The sequence below is a fragment of the Geotrypetes seraphini genome, chromosome 5 (genome assembly GCF_902459505.1).
Source record: "Geotrypetes seraphini chromosome 5, aGeoSer1.1, whole genome shotgun sequence".
In the NCBI taxonomy this organism is placed as follows: Eukaryota; Metazoa; Chordata; class Amphibia; order Gymnophiona; family Dermophiidae; genus Geotrypetes; species Geotrypetes seraphini.
Genome location: NC_047088.1, coordinates 165,724,589 through 165,746,928, shown reverse-complemented (window position 1 = coordinate 165,746,928; position 22,340 = coordinate 165,724,589). Strand labels below are relative to the sequence as shown.

Genomic DNA, 22,340 nt, shown 5'->3' with positions numbered 1-22,340 from the left:
TCACTGCCCAGGAAAAAGATCTAGGTGTGCTGTGGTGGTAAAGAAAACAGATAGAATGTTAAGAATTATTAGGAAAGAAATGGAAAACAAAACCCGAGAATGTTATAATGCCTTTGTATCACTCCATGGTGTGACTGTTTTATTCTCATGTTCCTGAAAATGCCATAGGTCTCAATTAATGGGCTAGAAAGCGGATCTTTATAATTAGTATCCAATCCTTATATAAACTATTATAAGAAAAAGGGTCTGTGGATATTCTCAAACAACCACATTTGCCTTACAATATCAAAAGCAATTTAATGCCAAAAAGATATTTAAAACAATTACAACCAAATTTTTTTAATGTATATCTTGTAAAAAAACACTAAGAACAAACACATGTATTTATTGTTTCCCAAGTGATAGACTAGAAGAGTGATATATCATATAATTTGTATATGGGGTTGTAATTGTTTAAAAAAAAACTTTTTGGCATTAAATTGTATTGTAAAGGCAAATGTGGTTGTTTGGGAATATCCGTAGACCCTTTTTTCTTATAATAATGGCTCTCAATTAATTCCCTTCTCTCCTGACCTTGTATGGACCCCCTCCTCATAGATTTTTATATTTCCCCTTTCTTTTTGTACCTTACTACACTGCGTACAATTTGTATCAGTAGTAAAGTTGTGGTATGATTAAAAATGTCAGACTGTCAGTGCCTGTTTTCTAAGAGTTGGGCACTTTGGCTTGCCAGACACGGATGATGACAGTGGGCGCTGCAAATAGTGCAAGTGGCTTAACAGAAACCCCCTGAGGGATTTGCCCAATCTAAATGACTTAAAATCAACTAGGGGTTGCCCACGCTATTTGATATTTCTTTCAAAGCCGTACAAAACACCAGGTTTGTGCTACGAATATCCCAGCATTGTGGTGGTTTGTAGCCCCCAGAAACAGTGCGACAGAGATGACCATAGGCAACGGTCGTCAAGGAGATCACAGACGCTCCACCTGACAGGAAGCAAGGCAAACCTCAGCTGTCGCGCGATTTGCAGGGGAAAGGGGCAGGGGAAAGCTGGTCTCTGTAGCAACGAAAAGAGAGGCGGGCATCAAACAAATCCGAAGCGCCATGGCGGCCGATGCTGAAAGTTTTTACCTGGAGCGTATCCTTTTCTTTTTTTTTTTTTTTTGGTGTGTGTGTGTAACCCGCGTTAGGCATATATGTGGTTATATTTGTGTACTGCGTTAATGTTTGAAGTGCTTCCCCTCTCTTCGGTAGGGGTGGCGGCAGTGGTGCCGGACAGGGGTTAGTGGAATGCCGGTCACAGTCACTCTCCTGTTCCTTTCAGAGCTCTCTTGAGGTTCTGGAATTTTGTCATTCTGTGAGCTGAGCTCTCAGCTGTTCACAGGGTGTATGAGACAATGAGTGTAGACAAATCAATAAACTGTACTTACTGTATATAAATAAACATATTGACCTGCCTGTAGTTATACACACGTTTTTTGGACACTGATTTTTTTCGAGTTTCCTATCTTTCTTAGCATTTTCTACTATCAATACATTTTGGAAGGCATGTGATATTAACTCCTTGAAACAAAGTGAACTGAAACCGTTTGATTGCTTAGTTTCGAATATATGCCAACATGTGTTGAAAACTTGCCATTTAATAAGGCTATGCGCATATTTCTTCTGAAAATCTGCCCCCATCTCTCCATGAAAGATTGGGGGGGGGGGGGGCAGGGGGTCCTCTCCCAATGCTCAGCTGACAACAAGAACACTTAAAAATAAGTAAGATTGCCCCTGATTTAGAAGCCTTTTTACTAAAGGTGTTACGGTCAGTCCTAATATATACTTACACCTCAGATTCTGTATATGGTGCCTAAATTTGGGTGTGCTTCCAACAGGCATGTGTAACTTAATTGGCTAACAATTCATTAACAAGCAATAATTGGATGTTATCAATCAATTATTGATGTTAATTAGCATCAATTGGGATTTGTACTTGCATTTGTTTGTGTGCTATTCTGTAATGCTGGCCACCCAAATCTCACAGTGTGCAACTCAAAAAGAGGTGTAACCATGGAAAGGACATGAGTGTTTCAGTGGCATTCTGAAAAGTTGAGTGAATTGTTAAGACAGAGCATCTACTACTATTTATTATTTCTATAGCGCTAAAAGGTGTACGCAGTGCTGTACATTTTAACATATAATAGACAGTACCTGCTCAGAAGAGCTTACAATCTAATTTAGACAGGACATTTCAGAGTTGGGGAGATAATGGTAGAGGAAATGATACAGTGGATATAGGTATCTGACAGCAGTGAGTGGGAGTTAAGAGTTGAAAGCAGTTTCAATAAAGTGGGCTAACTTGGGTGCCAATGTTTACACCAGATTTCAGCAGGTGTAAGTCTGGCGCCTAAAATTAGTGTGTGTGCCGCTTTTGGGGGTGGTTTCCGGTCACGGCACAGTTTGCAGAATCTGCCCCTATCTGGTTAAGGCCCCCTTTTATCAAGATGCAGTAGAACATTTTAGCGTGGGCTGACGACGTAAATGTTTCAACAGTCATAGGAATTGGATGAGCACTTATCTTGCAGGTCCGCACTAAAACACTCTACTCTGGCTTGATAAAAGGGGGCCTAAGGGAGCTAATGTGGGAGCACTTAGAGCCCCCTAATAGGAGGTGTTAAGTGCTTCTCCATTAACCCTCCCTTTTACTAAGCTGCGGTAGAAGCTTCTACAGCAGCCCAGAGCTCTGAATGCTCTGAAGCTGCTAATAACTGGCTTGATGTTTCCATATTTTGCTCATGCATTCCCAATAATTTTAAAAATAATTTGTTACTTTTTTTGTCGCATTCCAATAATTATGGAGCCCTTTAACTCAGCTGCAGTAAGCATTAACGCATGTTTACTGTAGTTTAAAAAGGCACTACTATGGAACTCACTTGGGTGTCCTGCAGTAGTTCTAGGATTGGCGCACACTACCCATGTGCAAAAACGTGGATTTTATTTGTTAGCATGAGGGGTGGCTTTGAAGGCAGAGAGTAGGCATCCCCTGTGTTAATCGGTTAATGCATGGGCATTGCTGCATGCTAACTAATTAGTATAGGATTAGGGAAGGAGACCCTACTGTCTGCAAAATAGATGGCAGTAAGGGCTCGTGTGCTACTTGGGAAATTAGCACTTGGTCATTAATGGGAAAACAGAAGTTGCAGCCATGTTACAGCCACATTAGAAGTGACCACAGCATACGGAAAACCCACATGCTAAAAACAGCGCCGACCACTTTTTAGCATAGCTTATAATAAAAGGGTCTCTACGGAAGCTGTGCCAAAAGTGGCCGGTGCTGTTTTTAGCACATAGGCTAAGGCCTCTTTTTAGCATGGCTCTGTGATGTTATACAAGGCTGTTTTCTTATTAATAATTATGTGCAAATAGCAAAATTAGTGCATGACCATTAGTGAAGATAACATGAAAAATATGTGAAGTCATTAAATTGTCACACGAGTGAAATCACATAGAGAACTCTCTGAGAACCCCCCAGCCAACTCCCAAAATGAACTTGAGTTAGAACTTAGCTTGAAGGACAAGGCTGCTTCCTCTTGAAAAGATACAACAGGCACGGTGCTTGACTTAATTTTTTTAATTGGTTCAATTGGTGCTGTTAATTGAAAAGTGCCATTAAAAACCAATTAAAAAAATAATTTACCTATTGGTGCCTAACTCGGCAGATGTGATATAGGCGTCTACACTGAGGTGCCTACTTGGAAAGTAGGCATGGTTAGGGGTGAAGTTTGGGCATGGATTTAATTTAATTTAATTTAAATTTAATTTAATTCTTATATACCGCTAATAACTGTGAGGTTTCTAAGCGGTTTACAAAAATGATGCATTAAAGATACAATAATTAAAAACTAAATAAATAAGATAGGTACTTGGAAATTCCCTAACTGTCCCAAAGGCTCACAATCTAACTAAAGTACCTGAAGAAACAGTATGAAAATAAAAATAAAAAGCAGAGGTAGAGATAGAGATAGAAATGAAATATTCCAACAAGTAATGAATAAATAAATTGAGTTTGGTGCGGGTATTGTAGGCCAAGGAAACCATGACCCAATATACTGGCACCTAAGTTTTAGAAGCCTACCGGTGCCTAACTCAATTTATGTACCACTAGATGTGATTCTGCAAATGGCGCTTAACTTTGAATGACATGAGGTAGGTACCATTTTCCTAGATGCCTACCAAGCCAGGCACCATTTATAGAATCAGGCCCTTAAGGGCAGATTCTGCAAATGGCGTCGTACGTTAGGCAGCAGTAGGTGCCCTACTACTGCCTAACTTGTTTTAATTGGTTTAATCGATGCACTAATTGTACCTATTAAAAACCAATTAAAATCTCATTAAAAAAATGTAGGCACCAGAATTATGTCTATAGAGGCGCCTAGTAGTGCCTAAGCTCAAAATAGGCATGGTTTGGGCTGCAAATGACCTTAGGCCCTGCTAGGCATGATTCTCCGTCCAATGTAGGCACTGGTAATGTAGACCTTTAAACCCTGGCCTAAATTACTGTTGCCTGTGTTTAATGGAAGCTGCTATTCTGCAAATGGTTCCGTAACATGTTTGACACATGATTGGTGCTGTTTTTGTAGACAGCCACCGATTACAGCACAATTTGAAAAGTCTGGCCCTTAGTGCCCAGCATTTGGTGGCTGACAGACTCAGACTTCTGAGTTTCTTTGGGCGGGTCTGCTTGCGGGGCTGTCCGCATCCAGGCTCCATGGATGACATCACCCACATGTGATAATAGCTGCCTGCTGTCCCTGGATAACACCTGTTACGGTAAATAACTGTGCTTTCTTGTAGGTTCCTGGGTAAGAAATTTTGCCTCACCTGAGGTCCATTGTCCTTCTTCTCTTGGTCTATATACTAGGGCACTAATCTGTTCTTGAAGTGCCGTAGTGGGATCTTCCTCCAGAATCTGGTACTATTCACGGTTAGCTAAATGCATATTAACTTGTTCCCTATATTGTTCTTGATTCAAAACCACCACTGCTCCCCCTTTGTCTGCCGCTCGTATAATGAAACCAGAATCTTGTTTTAATATACTTAAAGCCTGATTTTGTTCACTGGTAAGGTTCCTAGGAATGTAGGACCTTTTAACAATTATCGTTCTACAACATATACAATCTTAGTCCTCAACAAATGATCTCTAGAACTGTTAAGCACTGAGATGAATAAACTGAACATACAGGCCTCACTTGTGTATGCTGGACACTACAGACCTATATTTTCCCATAGCCAGGCCCAGCCTGTACCTTGCTGTCTGTGAACACATGTATCCTTTGCAATGCTAACCCAGCTGACCTCTGCTACAAAGTTTTTGTCTCCATTCCCTGCTGGGAGGATATTTCTCCAAGGTTCTGCTGAACTGTTATCAGTGCTGTATGACTTCATATGCCAGGCACCCTGGAAAACCATAAAACATTTATAACGAGCAAGGATCCCTGCAGGACGATGTGGGTGTAGCGAGATGAGAGAACTTGGTACCAAAACATTTGCTCCCTGTCTCTGAACCGAGTTATGGGAACCAAGCAGCTGGATTGTTGAAAGGTCACCTTTGCCAACTTTCAGCATACAAGGACACCATTCTGAAGATGCACAGAATTGTAAAACCACTAATTAGCATCTGCAAAATGATAAGGATCTCAGAGCTGGAGGAAGAAAGTTCACCAAGAATTCTCTGTTTTTGCAAGGGCCCTCCTGGGGGGGGGGGGGGAGTGAGAGAGGCGTGGACTGAGAGGAGGAATAGTTAGGTATACATTTTTTTTTGTACCAATAGGGAGTCACATGACCAGAATTCGGGGATGGACTTTTTGGAACAAAGGAAGAATTTCTCTGTATAAAAAACACGTGCATCAGGTATAACCAGAGAGAAATTCAGTTGGGTATGCCAGCAGGGACATGCTAGCCCCCTGCTAGGCATATGGTGTAAGTTCTTCTCTCCATTGCATATTCTGAACTGACAATACATTTTTCTTCTATGCCTTTGCTGCTGTACTTTTGTAAGTATTTATACTAACAATAAACAAATATTGTCTGTTTTGGAAGATACAATGCCGTCTTGTAGTTATTCCAGTGAGGTAAACAAAGCAGCTTTTACTTCAGCACTAATTCTGAACTTTGTTTATTCCACTCAATCTGTAACATCTTTAATCATAGTAAACCGCAAAGAACTTCACGGCCCTGCAGTATATAAATTGTTGTTGTTGCTAAGTTTTGGTACTCTTTATAGAGGTGCTCACCCTATTTTATAAAAGCAACATAGATGCATAAATTCTTTATGCACAAATTTACATCTGTTCTAAAGAAGATATTAATGCGTGTCTGTACTCTATTGGCATTTTTTAAATAAAATAAACATATACGTTACAGCTCCTTCCCCTCTATCCAGGCTATATCCTTGAGAATGCTTATTTGTACATGTGACTGAACAATTTTATAAATGCCCTTTTCTGTAGGTAAAATGGACTTTACCTGCAGAAAATCCTGTATAATATTACTCCCAAATTATATAGTTCAAAATTATTCTAAAGTTATTTTTGTTTCTAATTTTAAAAATGGATTATAAATTTTTAATAAGTATTACTTCAGTTAATGATGTCTGAACAATGACTACCTATTTTACAAAACCGCATTAGGCTTTTTTATTGTCGTTCACAGAGGTATAAGTTCCGACATTCATAGGAATTATTTGAGGGTCGGAGCTAATACTGCCGTGACTGGCAATTGAAAAAGTCTTAACGCGGCTTTGTAAAAGGAGCCCTTAATTAGAGCAATGATGCCATAAATTAGAAATAGTAGCAAGCCATCAAAAATATGCCTGAAAAATAAGTTAAGGTAATCTTTGCTGTAGCCTAAAGCAAAGCTGTATGACTGTTTAAAAAAAAATTTTCATTGATATAGAACGAGACAACATTTTTTAATATATTGGGCCTTATGTTCTTTTTCACATGATTCTAAATATTTTTTTCTGTGATCAGCATGTATTGTTTCAGTTATGAACTTAACAGAAGCCTCAGAGGTTACAATAACAGATGGATCTGAAGATGATTATCAGTATGAAGAGGTACTATTCAAAAAATTTGTAAAAGTTTTTATTGCAGGCTTGACATAAAATGGAAATGTTCAGTTATTTTTTATTGCAGAATCAATAAAGGGGTTGATATTCAAAGTGTTTTATTTGGTTAACTTTTGGAGTTAACTGGATAAATTGTGCTATTTCCAGATTTGAGTCTAGTTAGCAGTCAACTGGACAAATCGATCTCAAGCTAAAAGTTAAGCAGTTAAGATGAGGCAGGATTGGAAGCATGATGGGGGCTTGGTTTTTCTTTTAATCAGCTTATAAGTATGGATAAAGATAGGCAATTATGTTGGACTACACAAATAGCAAGTCTAAATTAATCAGGTAAGATATCCAGTTAATGTTAACTAGTTGTGGGGCTCATTTTCAAAAAAGAAAAATGTCCAAAAAGTGGCATAAAGGGGTAGATGGACATTTCTCTCACTCAGCCTTCCAAATCACTATTTTTGAAATCCATTTTGTAGACAGATTTCTCCAAGGACATACCGGTACAGGCCAGTATAATCTCACATATGGGGTGACATATCCATGGAGCTCTGAGTGAGGATGCATAAAAAGCCTGTATATATCTTTAAAACTGTAAGACAGTGTCCCACTGCCTATGTATGGGTGCTTTCTCACCAGCCTCACAAGCGCGGGTCCAACAGTCTTTTTCTATCCACATTGAAAGGAAGATGTGTGTTTTCATTGTTTCTCTCAACCTTGGTTTGGAGTTTGCTGGTTTTGTTGTGTGGGTCCTTCTCTGGGGATTTTTTTTTCTCCTATTTGGCCTTTGAGTTGATTTTTCTCCCTTTCTCTTACAGTTTTAGTCTTTTTTGGCCATTTTAGTAAGTTGTTGGGGTTTTTTTAAAATCTGAGCATCAGTCAGGAACTTTCCTTTCTTTTTTATACGAGTGCCCCTTTTTTCACCATCAAGTTGTTTGATTTAGTCATGGCTTGCAGCATGAACAGGCGGATTTGTGACAGTTTGGAGAATCCTTTTGAACTCTGGAAGGCATTGTTCCTCAAGAGCAGGAAATAACTTATTTCCTTCCATGTCACTGAAGGTACACAGTGGCTTCAAACATTGCACCCGATGCAGTTGGATCATCTCTGTTTCTGACACCCATTCCTGATGCATTCAGTGTTTGGAGCCAGAATATGAGAAACTGTTATCTTTCCATGTGCAGAAAAGGATGCAAAAATATAGAGGCTCAGAAACAGAACATTTTTGGAGCCAGGTCTGAACTGTTGATATTGAAGTCTGCTCCTGTATCAAAATTGATGTATGCACCAGCATTGGGACCATTAGACCGCATGGAGCAGAGGCCTGTTGAAAGAATAGTGCTCAGGAGTCAATGCGGAGAACTGTTTGTGTTAGGTGCCATTGACTTGTGTTCGAGTCCTAGTGACTTGATGAATTACAGATCTAAAAAGAAATCAGTTTTGTGCTAGTCTGGTAAGTTCCTCCAGCATCATCCCCATGGTTGTTTTCCAACGTGTCTAGTCAACTGATTGCAGGTTGCCTTCTTTGCCGGGTTCCCTTGATCTTCCCAAACATAAGAATTGCCATACTGGGAAAGACCAAAGGTACTTCAAGATCAATATCCTGTTTCCAACAGTGGCCAACCCAGGTCCCAAGTACCTAGCTAGATTCGAAGTAGTAAAACAAGATTTTATGCTGCTTATCCTAGGAATAATTAGTGGATTTCCCCAAGCCATCTCAATAATGGCTTGGGGATGTCCTCCTCTTGTGATCTCTCTCTTCTGATGGTGTGACCAAAATAAGGCCAACAAAAACCAAAATATATACCAATAAACAATTGAAATATAACACAAAAAATTGGTATGAGAAAGATATAATTTCCCACCGGTTCTATACCAACAAAGGTATAAATAAATGCACTGCCAGAGAAAAGAAACCTACAAATAAGTAGGAAAATTCCTATACATCAAAAAGGAAGCACTAATCAGTTCGAGCCTGGGAGAACCCTTAGAATAACCAATGGCTCGGGCAGGTATTTATGCAGTGACACACACTCATAGATAACAAATCTAGATAAATCCTGCCCCTTACATCATCATGCCACTTATAAGATAAATTATATGATGTGTAGAAATAAACTGGTCCAAAAAATCAGTGCATAAATCAATAAACCAAAAAGGTGTATAAAGAGGAAAAAATATATCAAAAAATGAGGAGATAATAAATAGAGCCCTACCTCACAAACACATATGTAATACTCAAATAAATAAGTCCAAAAAACACCAAAGTGCAGTGAAACTGGGGCCAAAAACTCCCCCAGAAAAAAGAAGTAAAAAAAAATATATGCAATCAAAAATATATATGAGTCAGTGAGTACCGTGAAAAACAAAAACACAAAAGCTAAAAAAGCTAAAAGGTGCAAAAGCCTATTACCCCAGATGAAAAAGCCCCAACATTCAGTCAATTGATCTAGGGCTAATCAAAGATTAACTCTAAGGGAGAGCAGAATGAAACGCCCCCCAAAAAACTCCAAACTTCAAAGAGTAACACAAATACTTAGCTCAAACAGCTGGAGAATTAGTCCAAGTCCAAGGCCAATGCCAGTGTAACCACTGTCCAAAAAGATTCAAATGCAATAGTAAATCCACCTCGGGTTTCCGCTGCGTCCTACTATCTTCAACTGCAGTCATGAAATCCACACTGTAATTCACTCACTCTGCTCATTCACTCCACTCAAGTCACATCAAGGTCTGCGTGGGGGAAGCTCAAAGTGCCAAACTTGGCTCACAACTTACAAACTAAATACAGTGTAACATGTCAAAAAGCATGTCACACTGTATAATGTTGTAGGGCGCTCTCAGTGTGAACCCTCAGTGATAGGAGCACAGCTCCGACACTTCACTTCTGGGTCAAGGCGATAAGCCTCCACCCGCACACCATCATCGAGCGCCCCTGTGTGTGCAAGAATCAAACCAATCAACAATCAAAGTGAGTAAATGAAACTTAACACAAACAACCTGAGCGACCCCCACACAAACCCTGCCAGCCAAACCCCCACAAAAAGCACGCACAAAATCACAAACAAAATCAAAAACCATACCAAAAAGTGAAAAACATATCCAAAAATAAGCAATACTTATCCAAAACTGTCACACAAACGGAAAAACCGCGCCAGGAGGAAAGGTTTCTTTCCGTTTGTGTGACAGTTTTGGATAAGTATTGCTTATTTTTGGATATGTTTTTCACTTTTTGGTATGGTTTTTGATTTTGTTTGTGATTTTGTGCGTGCTTTTTGTGGGGGTTTGGCTGGCAGGGTTTGTGTGGGGATCGCTCAGGTTGTTTGTGTTGAGTTTCATTTACTCACTTTGATTGTTGATTGGTTTGATTCTTGCACACACAGGGGCGCTCGATGATGGTGTGCGGGTGGAGGCTTATCGCCTTGACCCAGAAGTGAAGTGTCGGAGCTGTGCTCCTATCACTGAGGGTTCACACTGAGAGCGCCCTACAACATTATACAGTGTGACATGCTTTTTGACATGTTACACTGTATTTGGTTTGTAAGTTGTGAGCCAAGTTTGGCACTTTGAGCTTCCCCCACGCAGACCTTGATGTGACTTGGTTGCCTTCCTTGTTTTTTCTAGTTTAGGATTTGTTTGGCAAATCAGGAGTGTGTTGTTGTTGATCATTCATTCCACTCGACAGGTCCTGTTTCAATATCCTCATCAGGAGGGAGGAATAGTAACCGAAGGAAAATTTTCAATGAATGAAAGTCCAAAAGAACCCGAGCTGAAACACGGGTTCCAACAGACCACAGGCAGCGGCACAATCACGCTGCTTTCACAAAAATGTTGAAAGGAAGGGCCCTCTTTAAAATTGCCATGGAGGCCCCTCCCACCGCAACGCACTTATGTCAGAGAATACGGGGAGCCAAACAACAGAGTCCTGGGAACCAAAAAAGTTTAATCAAGTAAAGCACTTATCCACATTTTCATTCAAACCATGAGGGGAAAACGCCTGAAGATTAAAAATCCAAAAGTTTTCCCGAACCAGTAGCTGAGCCTGTATGTCACCCCTGAAAGTATTGGGTATTTGTTCTAAAATACACCAATTAAGATGAGCAAATGAATGATGATGATTAAGATTATGAGTGACTATCGGAGCTGTATGTTTACTAGTATTAAGACAGCTCCGATGTTCAATCAGTCTAATCCTTATAGCTCTACTAGTACACCCTACATAAATAAGCCCGCAGGGACAAGAGATGACATAAACCACATTGGCAGAATCGCATGATGTGGTAGCTCTGAGGGGATAAATGCATTTAGTCTTAGGGTGAATCCATGAATTACCTTGCAGGGAAGTGGCACATACAGAGCAGTGACCACAAGGTTTATGACAACCCACAGTGGATATGGGAGTATGCTGAGAGGAAAAATCGGAACACACCAAATGTTCAGACAAGTTTTTCCCCCTGGTAAAGGCAATACACGGGTGTTCTTTAAACGTAGGATGTAATTGAAGAACATGTCAATGTTTGTGTAAGCTGCGGGCCACAGCCGCAGATTGGGTGGAATGAGAAATTACACAAATATGATTAGTGGATGTTTCCTTCCTATTTTGAGTAAGGAGTAGATCACGATTGGCATAGCATGTCCGTAAATAAGCTTTACGAATCACCGAAACCGGATATCCTCTTTTAAGAAATTTGTCCCATAAGATTTTAGCCTCCACTTGAAAATCAGTAATAGTAGCGCAAATTCTCCTAACACGCAAAAATTGGCCTATAGGAATGGCAGCTTTAAGTCGTCTAGGACAAGTCATCCTAGACGACTTAAAGCTGCCATTCCTATAGGCCAATTTTTGCGAACGGTGATCATGGTATCTCCGGTTTGAACATGTTGTCCATGGTATGCAGATCTGATGGGTCTTTCAACAGGCGAACAGTCAAGATTCCCGGTTACTCCAGATTTACTCACCCAGGGTCCAATTAAAATAGAAATTTGTCCCTCTTTTGGCCTAGCTTTTGACGAGTCACGGCTGAGGTGTTAGGAGCAGGTTATTTTTACTCTTCTCCAGACAATACAGACATCTTCTTCTCCGGATTATGCTAGCATCTGGAGGGTTTTTTGATTCTTGGGTAGTTCTCAAGGTATGTCATCCTTTCAGACTTCTGTGTCTTGTATTCTTTTTTCCACACTTAACTGCACTAATAATATCAGTTGTAAACTTATTAAATTTCATCAATAGAGCTATGTGTGGTGTGCACATAAAGAGCAGCCCCACGTATAAAGATAAGAAATTTCTTTATATATATATATATGTATGGACCTTCAGAATGTAGCTAGGCATTTCATACTCCTAGCTACACACACTCTTCATGAGTCCAATCTTTTATTAAATTTCATTAAAAAAGCTGATAGCTTCACTCCTTGTCATTTCATAACTTTCTTATTTCTGTATTCATTTATTTCTTTTCATTTCATTTGTTTCATTTCATTCATTTTTATTCCTCTATTATTCTTAAATAACTGGCTACTTAGCTCAACATAGAGGTTCAAATTTCTTCGGTACCACCTCTCTCGACATGCATGTTTCACCAAGAAATTTTCCTCAGCGTCAAGGGGAACAATTTGAGGGAGCAGAAATCAATTGTATTCTTTTTTGGCATAGGGGTATAGCCAAGGTCATAGCGTTTAATTCCCTTCAGCTTCAGGTGACAATCAGGGCTTCTTATAAGGGCCAGGTGTCTCATTTTTTCTTTGCTTCTCAGTCTTATGTAGTTCAGTTCCTAAAAGGAGTAGTAAAGCATATTCATTCACCTGTTAAGAAGCCATGTCTGGAGTACAGTCTTAAGGTAGTTCTTGGGGTTTACAGAAAGGCCTCTCGCAAGACTAAGCATCTCGAGGCTTTGACACTAAGTCTCCGGCACTGTCCTCATTCCATCCAGGATTCAGAGTTGTTCAGAGACTATGAGCAGGAACCACTCTCTTCTACCGATGAGGATTCCTCTGCTTCAGCTTCACCACAGTGTTCTCCTCCGGAAACTGCTTCCCTTTCTGAGTGGTCCTCCTTTTTCAGATTTCTTCTTCAAATGTCAGAGGTCCTTTCGATTCCCCTGGAAGTGGACTCTAAACATAGTAAGGAGTTCTTGGAGGCTTTAGAGTACGACCAACCTCCTAAGGAATTGCTGAAGCTCCCGCTCCATGACATCTTGAGGGAGACTTTCTACAACAAGAATCTAGAAACACCTCTCTCCATTCCAGTGGCTGCTAAAATGTTGGAATCTTTGTACAGGGTGGTTCCTCTTACAGGTTTTGATAAACCTCAACTCCTCCATGAGTCTCTGATGGTAGAATCTACCTTAATCTACCTCTCCTCATCCTACCTTAACTTCAGAAAACTAATAAAAACAAACCTGTTCAACCGATTTGTAACCAAGAACCCTTAAACCCTCTACTGTACTCCTTTTCACATCTTCCTGCTTCCCCACATTGTGACTTTATGCAACCAAAATCCTCACTGTTATTTCTTTTTTCTTCTTCGCTGTATCCAAAATCTCCATTGTTATTTTTCCTTCACTGACTGTCCAGCTCTTCTTGTTATAAACCGCCTCGAACTACTATGGCTTTGACGGTATATAAAAATAAAGTTATTATTATAATTATTATTAAAAAGTCTTCAGGAGCTAGTGTCTATGCTTCCATACCTCCTGGTAAAGAGGGTAGAACAATTGATAAATTTGGTAAAACCTCACGAGCAGCAGCCATGTTGGTGGCTATACGGCAGTTGGCGTGGCGTTGGATGTCAACCACCAGGATCGGTTAGCCAATGCTCCGTGTCATGGCGATGAACTCTTTGGACCTTCTGTGGACACTGCCACCAGAAGGTCTCTGCCCATGAGACCCATTGGGACACATTGGTCAAACCCAAGAAGAAGCCTCAAGCTCCTCGTGCTTTCAAGCCAGCTTCTTCTTACCAATGTAGGCATACTGCTAAGGCTGTGCCTCCTGCTCCTTCTCAACCTAGGAAGCAAAAGCAGCAACCACGTCAGCAACCTAAACAACCGGCTGCTCAACAAAAATCTACATAGCCTTTTTCACGTGTTCCTTATGAGCATAGCCACAGTTCCCATTCTTCAACCTCTGCCTCAGCCGATTGGAGGGCGGCTTCAGCATTACATTGATCGTTGGGAGCTCATCACTACAGATATCTGGGTTCTAGACATCATTCTTCTGGGTTACGCTCTCCACTTGCACACCCTGCCTCCAGATCATCCTCCAAGAGAGTCTGTTTTGAACCCTGCACAGTCCTCTCTCCTTCTTCAGGAGGTTCAATCCTTTTTTTCTTCTGAATGCCATCGAAGAAGTTCCTCTATCTCAGCAACATCAGGTATTCTACTCCCATTATTTCTTAATTCCAAAGAAGACGGGAGGACTGCGACCCATTCTGGATCTCAGAGATCTCAACAAATTTCTAGTAAAATAAAAATTCTGAATGCTCTCCCTCGCCCTTCTTTATCCACTTCTGGATCAGAACGACTGGCTATGCTTTCTGGATCTCAAAGAAGCCTATACTCATATTCCAATCCATCTGGCTTCCTGAAAATATCTTCGCTTTCAAGTAAATCAGCACCATTACCAGTAGAAGGTCCTTCCTTTCGGCCTTGCAATTTCTCCCAGAGTCTTCACGGAGTGCCTGATTGTAGTGGCCTGCATCTCTCCGATCCCATGGTCTGCAAGTCTTTCCTTACCTGGACAACTGGTTGATCAAAACTTCTTCATCTCAGGAAGTGGCTATAGCAATATCTCAGACCATTTCCTTCCTATAAGCTTTCGAAGTCAATTTCCCCAAATCAAACCTCATTCCGTCTCAATGTCTTCATTCATTGGGGTTATCCTAGACACTATTTTGAGAGCATTTCTCCCTCCAGATCGCATGAACATTCTCCTCGTCCTCTGTCAACAGTTCTTGAATATTCAAACCAGCTCTGCGAGGCGAATGATGGTTCTTCTGGGCCACATGGCTTTCATAGTACATGTGACACCACTAGCAAGACTGTATCTTCACACTCCTCAGTGGACCCTTGCTTCTCAGTGGTCTCAAGCGACAAATCGTCTATCACAGCATATCTCTGTAACATCATCTCTTCAGCAGTCACTTCAGTGGTGGATGACCTCCTCCAATCTATCCAGAGGTCTCCTTTTTTACTTGCCTCCTTATCAAAAGATGATAATGACGGATGCATGTCCTTATGCCTGGAGGGCGCACCTGGACGGCCTTCAAACCCAAGGTCATTGGTCCACCAGGGAATGAAAATTTCAGATCAGTTTCCTAGAGCTCAGAGCAATGTATTATGCCCTCAAGGCTTTTCAACATCTTTTAAGTCCTCAAGTCTTCTTCCTTCACATAGATGATCAAGTAGCAATGTATTACATAAATAAGCAAGGAGGCATGGGGTCTCTCTTGTTATGCCAGGAAGCTCAGAAAATCTGGCTTTGGGCAACTGCTCGCAACCTTTTCTTAAAGGCTGTCTACATTCAAGGGGAGAAGAATTCCCTAGCAGACAATCTCAGCAGAATTCTTCAGCCTCACGAATGGACTCTCAGCTCTGCAGCTCTCCATCCCATCTTTGAACATATTTGTGGCTCCCCACAATCACAAGTTGCCCCAGTTTTGCTCCAGACTTTACTCTTCGCACCGTTTGGAAGCCAATGTGTTTCTGCTGGATTGGGCAGGCCTGTTTCTCTATGCATTCCCTCCAACTCCTCTCATGTTAAAGACTCTGTTCAAACTCAAATGGGAGTCAGCCACCATGTTTCTCACAGCTTCTCAATGGCTCAGACAACATTGGTTCTCCCTTCTACTTCAGCTCAGCACCAGGAAATAATACTTCTACCAATTTTTCCTACTCTGCTTATTCAGAATCAAGGATATCTTCTACATCCCAACCTGCAATCGTTATACCTAAAAGCTTGGTTTCTCTTGGGCTGAATCCATCTGAATTATATCTCTCTCAGCCTGTCCACAATATTATTGACACCTCCATGAAACCAGCCACTCAGCAATGCTATCAGCAAAAGTGGACTTGGTTTTCTACCTGGTGTCTCCTTCATCACGATCCAACTTCCTTGTCAGTGGAATTGGTGTTGGATTATCTACTTCATCTGTCTGACTCTGGTCTCAAATCTACATCTATTAGAGTCCATCTCAGTGTTATTATAGCTTTTCACATGCCAGTCGAGGGAAAGCCTCTTATGGCTTATCTTTTGGTCTCCAGAATCATGAAATCACCTCTCAAACCCCCTCCAGTGGTCTGGGACCTTAATGTGGTTCTTTTCAGGTTAATGAAGCCTCCATTTGAACCAATGGCCACAGCTCATCTCAAGTTTCTCACCTGGAAAGTTGTCTTTGTTATCTCGTTCACCTCTGCCAGGAGAGTCAGTGAGTTGCAAGCATTGGTGGCAGATCCACCTTTCACATTGTTTCACCATGATAGAGTTTCTTCTGAAAGTTTCACCATGATAAAGTTTCTTCTGAAAGTTTCCATGGAGTTTCATCTCAATCAGTCGATTCTTCCAGTTTTTTCCCCAAGCCTCATTCTCACACAGGAAAAATGACTCTGTAAGTGTGCTTTGGCCTATTACATCATTTTATTTATAGTAAAAATGGGGTATCCAAATGGTACAAATAAACAATTTTGGTAACAAATTTCCAACAAATTTTGATTGTTATGATAACAAATAAACTATTGTCATCAATTCCTAATTTTCACTTTTCTAAATATCTCTTTTGATGTTCTTCTCATTCTCTCTATGCACAATCAAACTTGTGGTGGGCATATCATAACTATACAGACATCAGTCTTCAGACCCTCTTATGATGTATTTATCATTCCAAGTTCTGCTTTACAAAATTTATTTACCTAAAGGCCAACACTTCCACCATCCTAGTCTAGTTAGCTTAGACGTCATCCACATGTGAGAATATGCTGCCTGCTTGTCCTGGGATAAAGCACAGTTACTTACTGTAAGGGGTGTTATCTAGGACAGCAGGCAGATATTCTCACAACCCACCCTCCTCCCCTAGTTGGCTTATCTTAACTGAGGAACCGTGCACCTACATCGGGCGTGAAGGCACTCGCGCATACACGATGCAGGCTAATCATGAACTTTATAAACTCTTAAAGTTGCGATACACTTTTAAAGTGTCAATACCGGGGCTCCATTGGTGACGTCACCCACATGTGAGAATATCTACCTACTGTCCCTGGATAACACCCATTACGGTAAGTAACTGTGCTATATGCTTGTTGCAATAACTAAAAAATACAGTAAGTACAAAAACTTGCTTGTAATCCAAAAAACTCGTATATGAAAGCGAATTTCCTCATAAAAAATAATGGAAACTCTGATTCGTTCCACAAGCCAAAAACTTTAATACCATATACTTTATGTACTCGTATTGCTTGACATCGCTCGTTTAGAAGAGTCACTACACTCCCGCAGCGTCAGAGAGAGAAGAACTATTGGCTCAGTTGTGATGATGTGATGTGTGTATACGGTATGTACTCGTATTGCAAGACTTTGCTTGTTTAGAACAGTCAGTACACTCTTGCAGTGTCAGAGAGAGAAGAACCATCGGCTCAGTTGTGATGTGTGTATACTGTATGTACTTGTATTGCAAGACCTTGCTTGTATATCAAGTTAAAATTTAATAAAATGTTTGCTTGTCTTGTAAGACACTTGCGTACCAAGGTTTTACTGTAATTCTGTGATACTTTTAAAAACTCGTGAAGAGTATGTTTGTAGTGGAGGATGTAGGAGAGTTTATGAGTATATGTTGTATTGTTATTATTTTTGTATGTTGTTTTATAAACTGCCTAGACTTTAGGCGATATATAAATTTTTTAAATAAAGAAATAAAAATTGGAAATTGTTGAGCAATTGTAAAATCAAGCACATAGTACATCTTCAGAGATTCATTGTTATATTGATTATAATCCAAGAGTAAATAACCAAAATTGCTTTTTGTATGTATATTTTAGAAAATGTACCTGTATGTTTTCTTTTTAGGTACCTGCAGATGATGATTTTAGTCTTCCAGAGGGTGATGAGGATTTGGAGAAGGCAATGAAGACTGTTCAACAAAAGACTGAAGATCTACAGGTAAATGTCTTTGTCCCCCTTTTATCAAGCCATAGTAGAGCGTTTTAGCGTGGGCTGGTGAGGTAAATGCTCCAATGCTCATAGGAATTCAATGCTCTACCATGGCTTGATAAAAGTGGCTCTATTTCCAGAAATAATAAATTACTAAGAGTTAGCAGTATTCATTCTCTTTAAGACATCAAGGGAAGAACTATAACAGCTTTTAAGCAGCAGAATTTTTTGGTGTATAAGAAACCAAATGCAGATTAATTTTTTTAATATGAAAATTAAGCATTTGAAAGAATTTGGCAAAACTCATCTTTTCCTTTAATTTTATTTCTATAATATGTTTGCTATCAAGTTTCTTTATAAAATTATTAAAATTTGTATTTATGCTTCCTGTAAAATTCTAATAGTCATACGTAACAGTCATTATGCAACTGGAATCTTTATAAACTGTTAATTTTGAAAGAACCAGCTAAAAATGTAGAGCTTTAAAGAGAAAGTTATTTACACCTAGAGAATGTTGTTCAGTGGAGCTCCCATGATAGGGGTCATGAGGAATTGAGAGGAATCTTACCCCCTCCCCCCGCCCTTGCAAAGCTGCGCTGTTGAGCAGTGTGAACTAAATGCCAGGCTACCCAAAAGTTTCCAAGTTTATTTACATTTTAATATACTGACCATCAAACAGACATCTGGACGGTTTACAGTTGCTAAAATTAGAATTAAAAAAAAAAAAAAAAGTAAAATGGAGCAATATAATGACAGGACCAAGACAAAGATATGGACAAAATTGATACAAAAGGTACTGGGGGAGAGGAAAATTCAAATGTAAAGGCAAGATACATTTAACAGCTTTAATAGAAGTAACTATGAGCAATTGAACATATCACTTTTCCACATAGTCCCCATGCAAGATGATGCATTGGTTGTATTATTCAACTAGCTTCTGCATTCCTGCAGAGAAGTTTTTCAGCTATTCCTGAAGCTAGGTGAGCACTGCTTCTTTTACCTCATCATAGTCTATCTAGTCTGGCCAAGTCACACTCATTATACAGTATATTCATAGTTAAATGATCTTTTCTTTAACATTTCTGGATAATAAACCATAGAAGTCCGCCCGGTACGGTCTTTAGGTTCCCATTCCCGGAATTGCCATTGTAGCCCACTCCAGCCTAGTCTAACCATCCTGTCACTGAACTTCTATCAAAGCCCTCCCCAGCTCATCCTAAACCAAATCACCATATATTGAACACAGAACATGCAGGATGCCAGCCTTAGTTTGTATTATACCATTCATATTCTAATTAGAGATCCTTTGTGCTCATCCCACACTTTTTTTAATTCCACCCTCTCCGTGAAAAAGAATTTCCTAACATTACTCCTAAGTCTGCCACCCTGCAACTTCAATTCATGCACTCTAGTTTTACCATTTTCCTTTCTCTGGAACTTATTTGTTTCTATATTGATACCTTTCAAATATTTAAATGCCTGTATCATATCTCCCTTGTCCCTCCTGTCCTCTAGAGTATACATATTGAGATCTTCAAATCTCTTGTACATCTTTTGGTGCAAGCGCCATACCATTTTTGTCACTTTTCTATGGACCACTTCAAGTCTTTTTACATCCTTAGCCAGATACAGCCTCCAAAACTGAACACAGTACTCCAGGTGAGGGCCTCACCAACAACCTGTACAGGGGCATCAACACCTCCTGCTGGTTATACCTCTTTATCCCAGGACAAGCAGGCAGCATATTCTCACATGTAGGTGATGTCATCCACGGAGCCTGGCATGGACAGTGAAAAGTGCACCTGTACTTTAAGAGCTTAAAAGCTTTCTGTCTGCCCACACCGCACATGTGCGAGTACCTTCCCAACTGATGAGGGCTCGCGGTCTCAGTTCTTTGTTTTCCATGGGGCGAATAAATTGTTTTCTTGTGCTGTGTTACCATCCTTCCAGCGCGTGAATTTTCTGAATTCTTTTTCAGACCTTTATCTTTCTTTTCAATTTCTATATTCGTTTGAAAAAAAAATAATTATATATAACTTTAATTTTTCTTTTTTTTATTATTTATTTATAATTTTCAATTAACACAATCAAGTATAAATTTGTACAGAAAGCAAATTTAAGCATGAAAATCTTTAGACAGAAAATATAATTTTTGAAACAATAACAGAAAAAAAATACATGCTTAAATTCAGCTCAAGTCCTCAAGCAAACAAGATCCAAGACTTATTATAATGGAATTAAAGAAAGAAGAAAAAGGAAATAAGAAATAGGCTGATCTGGTTGAACTCAAGAATGCCCCATTGCTACTCTACTTTAACTTAGGGCGATGTACAAAGGAGTAAAATAATGAATTACAATTATCAAGGGGAAACCAACCAGATAAATATGACTGACTTGTCAAAACATATGGTACAAAAGGAAAAAATAGGGAAAGAAATACAAGTTAATGATAGTAAGTAAGACGAGTAAGGGAAAAAACAATAGGAAGGGCTGAGGACAATAAATGGGATGTGGCTTTACCAGGGTTCAAACTCTATAGGAGAGATAGGCCACACAAAAAAGGTGGAGGAATAGCGCTATATATAAAGGATTCCATACATTCAACCAGGATGGAAACAACAGCAAGGGCGGATGACTTGGAATCACTATGGGTTAAGCTATCCGGAGGAACTGGAGCAGACATAAAATTGGGTCTGTACTATCGCCCACCGGGACAAACGGAAGAAATCGACCAGGATCTGGAGGCTGAACTGGGGCAGGTATGCAAAAGCGGAAGTGTGGTGGTGATGGGGGACTTCAACTACCCGGGAATAGACTGGAGTATAGGGCACTCAAACAGCATGAGGGAGACCAAATTTCTGGAGGTCACGAGGGACTGTTTCATGGAACAACTCGTCACGGAACCAACGCGGGGAGATGCCACTCTTGACCTAATCTTCACCGGACATGGGGGACCCGCTAAAGAGGTGGTGGTACTAGCCCCACTAGGAAACAGCGATCACAACACGATCCAGTACAGGCTAGAAATTGGATCATCAAAGTTGAAAAGAACTACAACGACAGCACTGAACTTCAAAAAAGGGAATTATGAGGCCATGAGGAAAATGGTGGGAAAGAAACTCAACGACACCGCAAGGAAGATGGAGTCCGTAGAAAAAGCCTGGACCCTACTCAAGGGCACAGTGCACGAAGCACAAAACCTGTGCATCCCCAAGTTCAGGAAAGGGTGCAAAAAAAATAGAACAAAAAACCCAGTGTGGATAACAAATGCAGTGAAAAGGGCGATAAGGGACAAGAAGGCCTCATTCAAAAAATGGAAAAAGGACAAATCAGAGGACAACCAAAAGGAGCACAAAAAGCACCAAAAGGAGTGTCACCGAGTGGTTAGGAAAGCAAAAAGAGATTATGAAGAAAGACTGGCGGGGGAAGCAACAAACTTCAAATCATTCTTCAGGTACGTCAAGGGGAAGCAACCGGCAAGGGAGGAAGTGGGACTCTTGGATGATGGAGACAGAAAGGGAGTGGTAAAAGAGGAGAAGGAGATAGCTGACAGGCTAAATGAGTTCTTCACTTCAGTCTTCACGAGGGAGGACACAACTAACATTCCGGAACCCGAGGAGATCGTAAAAGGAGATCAGGATGAAAATCTGGTCCAACTAGAGGTAAGCAAAGTGGATGTCCTCAGGCAGATAGACAGGCTAAAGAGCGACAAATCACCAGGTCCGGACGGCATTCACCCAAGGGTACTCAAGGAACTAAGGAATGAAATAGCTGAGCCACTTAGACAAATATGCAACCTATCCTTAAAAACTGGAGAGATTCCGGAAGACTGGAAAATAGCAAATGTCACGCCCATCTTCAAGAAAGGCTCAAGGGGAGACCCAGGAAACTACAGGCCGGTGAGTTTGACCTCGGTCCCGGGAAAGATGATGGAAGCGCTGATTAAAGACTGCATCTGGGAGCACATCGAAAACACTGGGCAGCTAAAGCCGAGCCAGCATGGCTTCTGCAAGGGCAGGTCATGCCTCACTAACTTATTATACTTCTTTGAGGGGGTAAACAGCCAGGTGGATAAAGGGGAATCTATAGACATCATTTACC

The 22,340-nt window shown here is 40.4% G+C and overlaps 1 protein-coding gene across 4 annotated transcripts in view; it reads left to right on the top strand.

Annotated features, from left to right (window-relative positions):
- The first annotated feature begins 1,026 nt into the window (after positions 1–1,026).
- Positions 1,027–22,340, top strand: part of SPAG16 (sperm associated antigen 16) — a 695,820-nt gene continuing 674,506 nt past the window's right edge. For 2 of the 4 annotated variants that reach the window (XM_033946736.1, XM_033946737.1), the window contains exons 1-3: positions 1,029–1,139; positions 7,057–7,103; positions 18,156–18,248. In XM_033946736.1, coding sequence (XP_033802627.1) covers positions 1,106–1,139; positions 7,057–7,103; positions 18,156–18,248 — 174 coding nt within the window. In that variant the 5' untranslated portion in view covers positions 1,029–1,105. Of the gene's footprint in view, positions 1,140–7,056; positions 7,104–18,155; positions 18,249–22,340 lie in introns of all 4 variants that reach the window. The other 2 variants (XM_033946739.1, XM_033946735.1) reach the window with 2 other exon arrangements.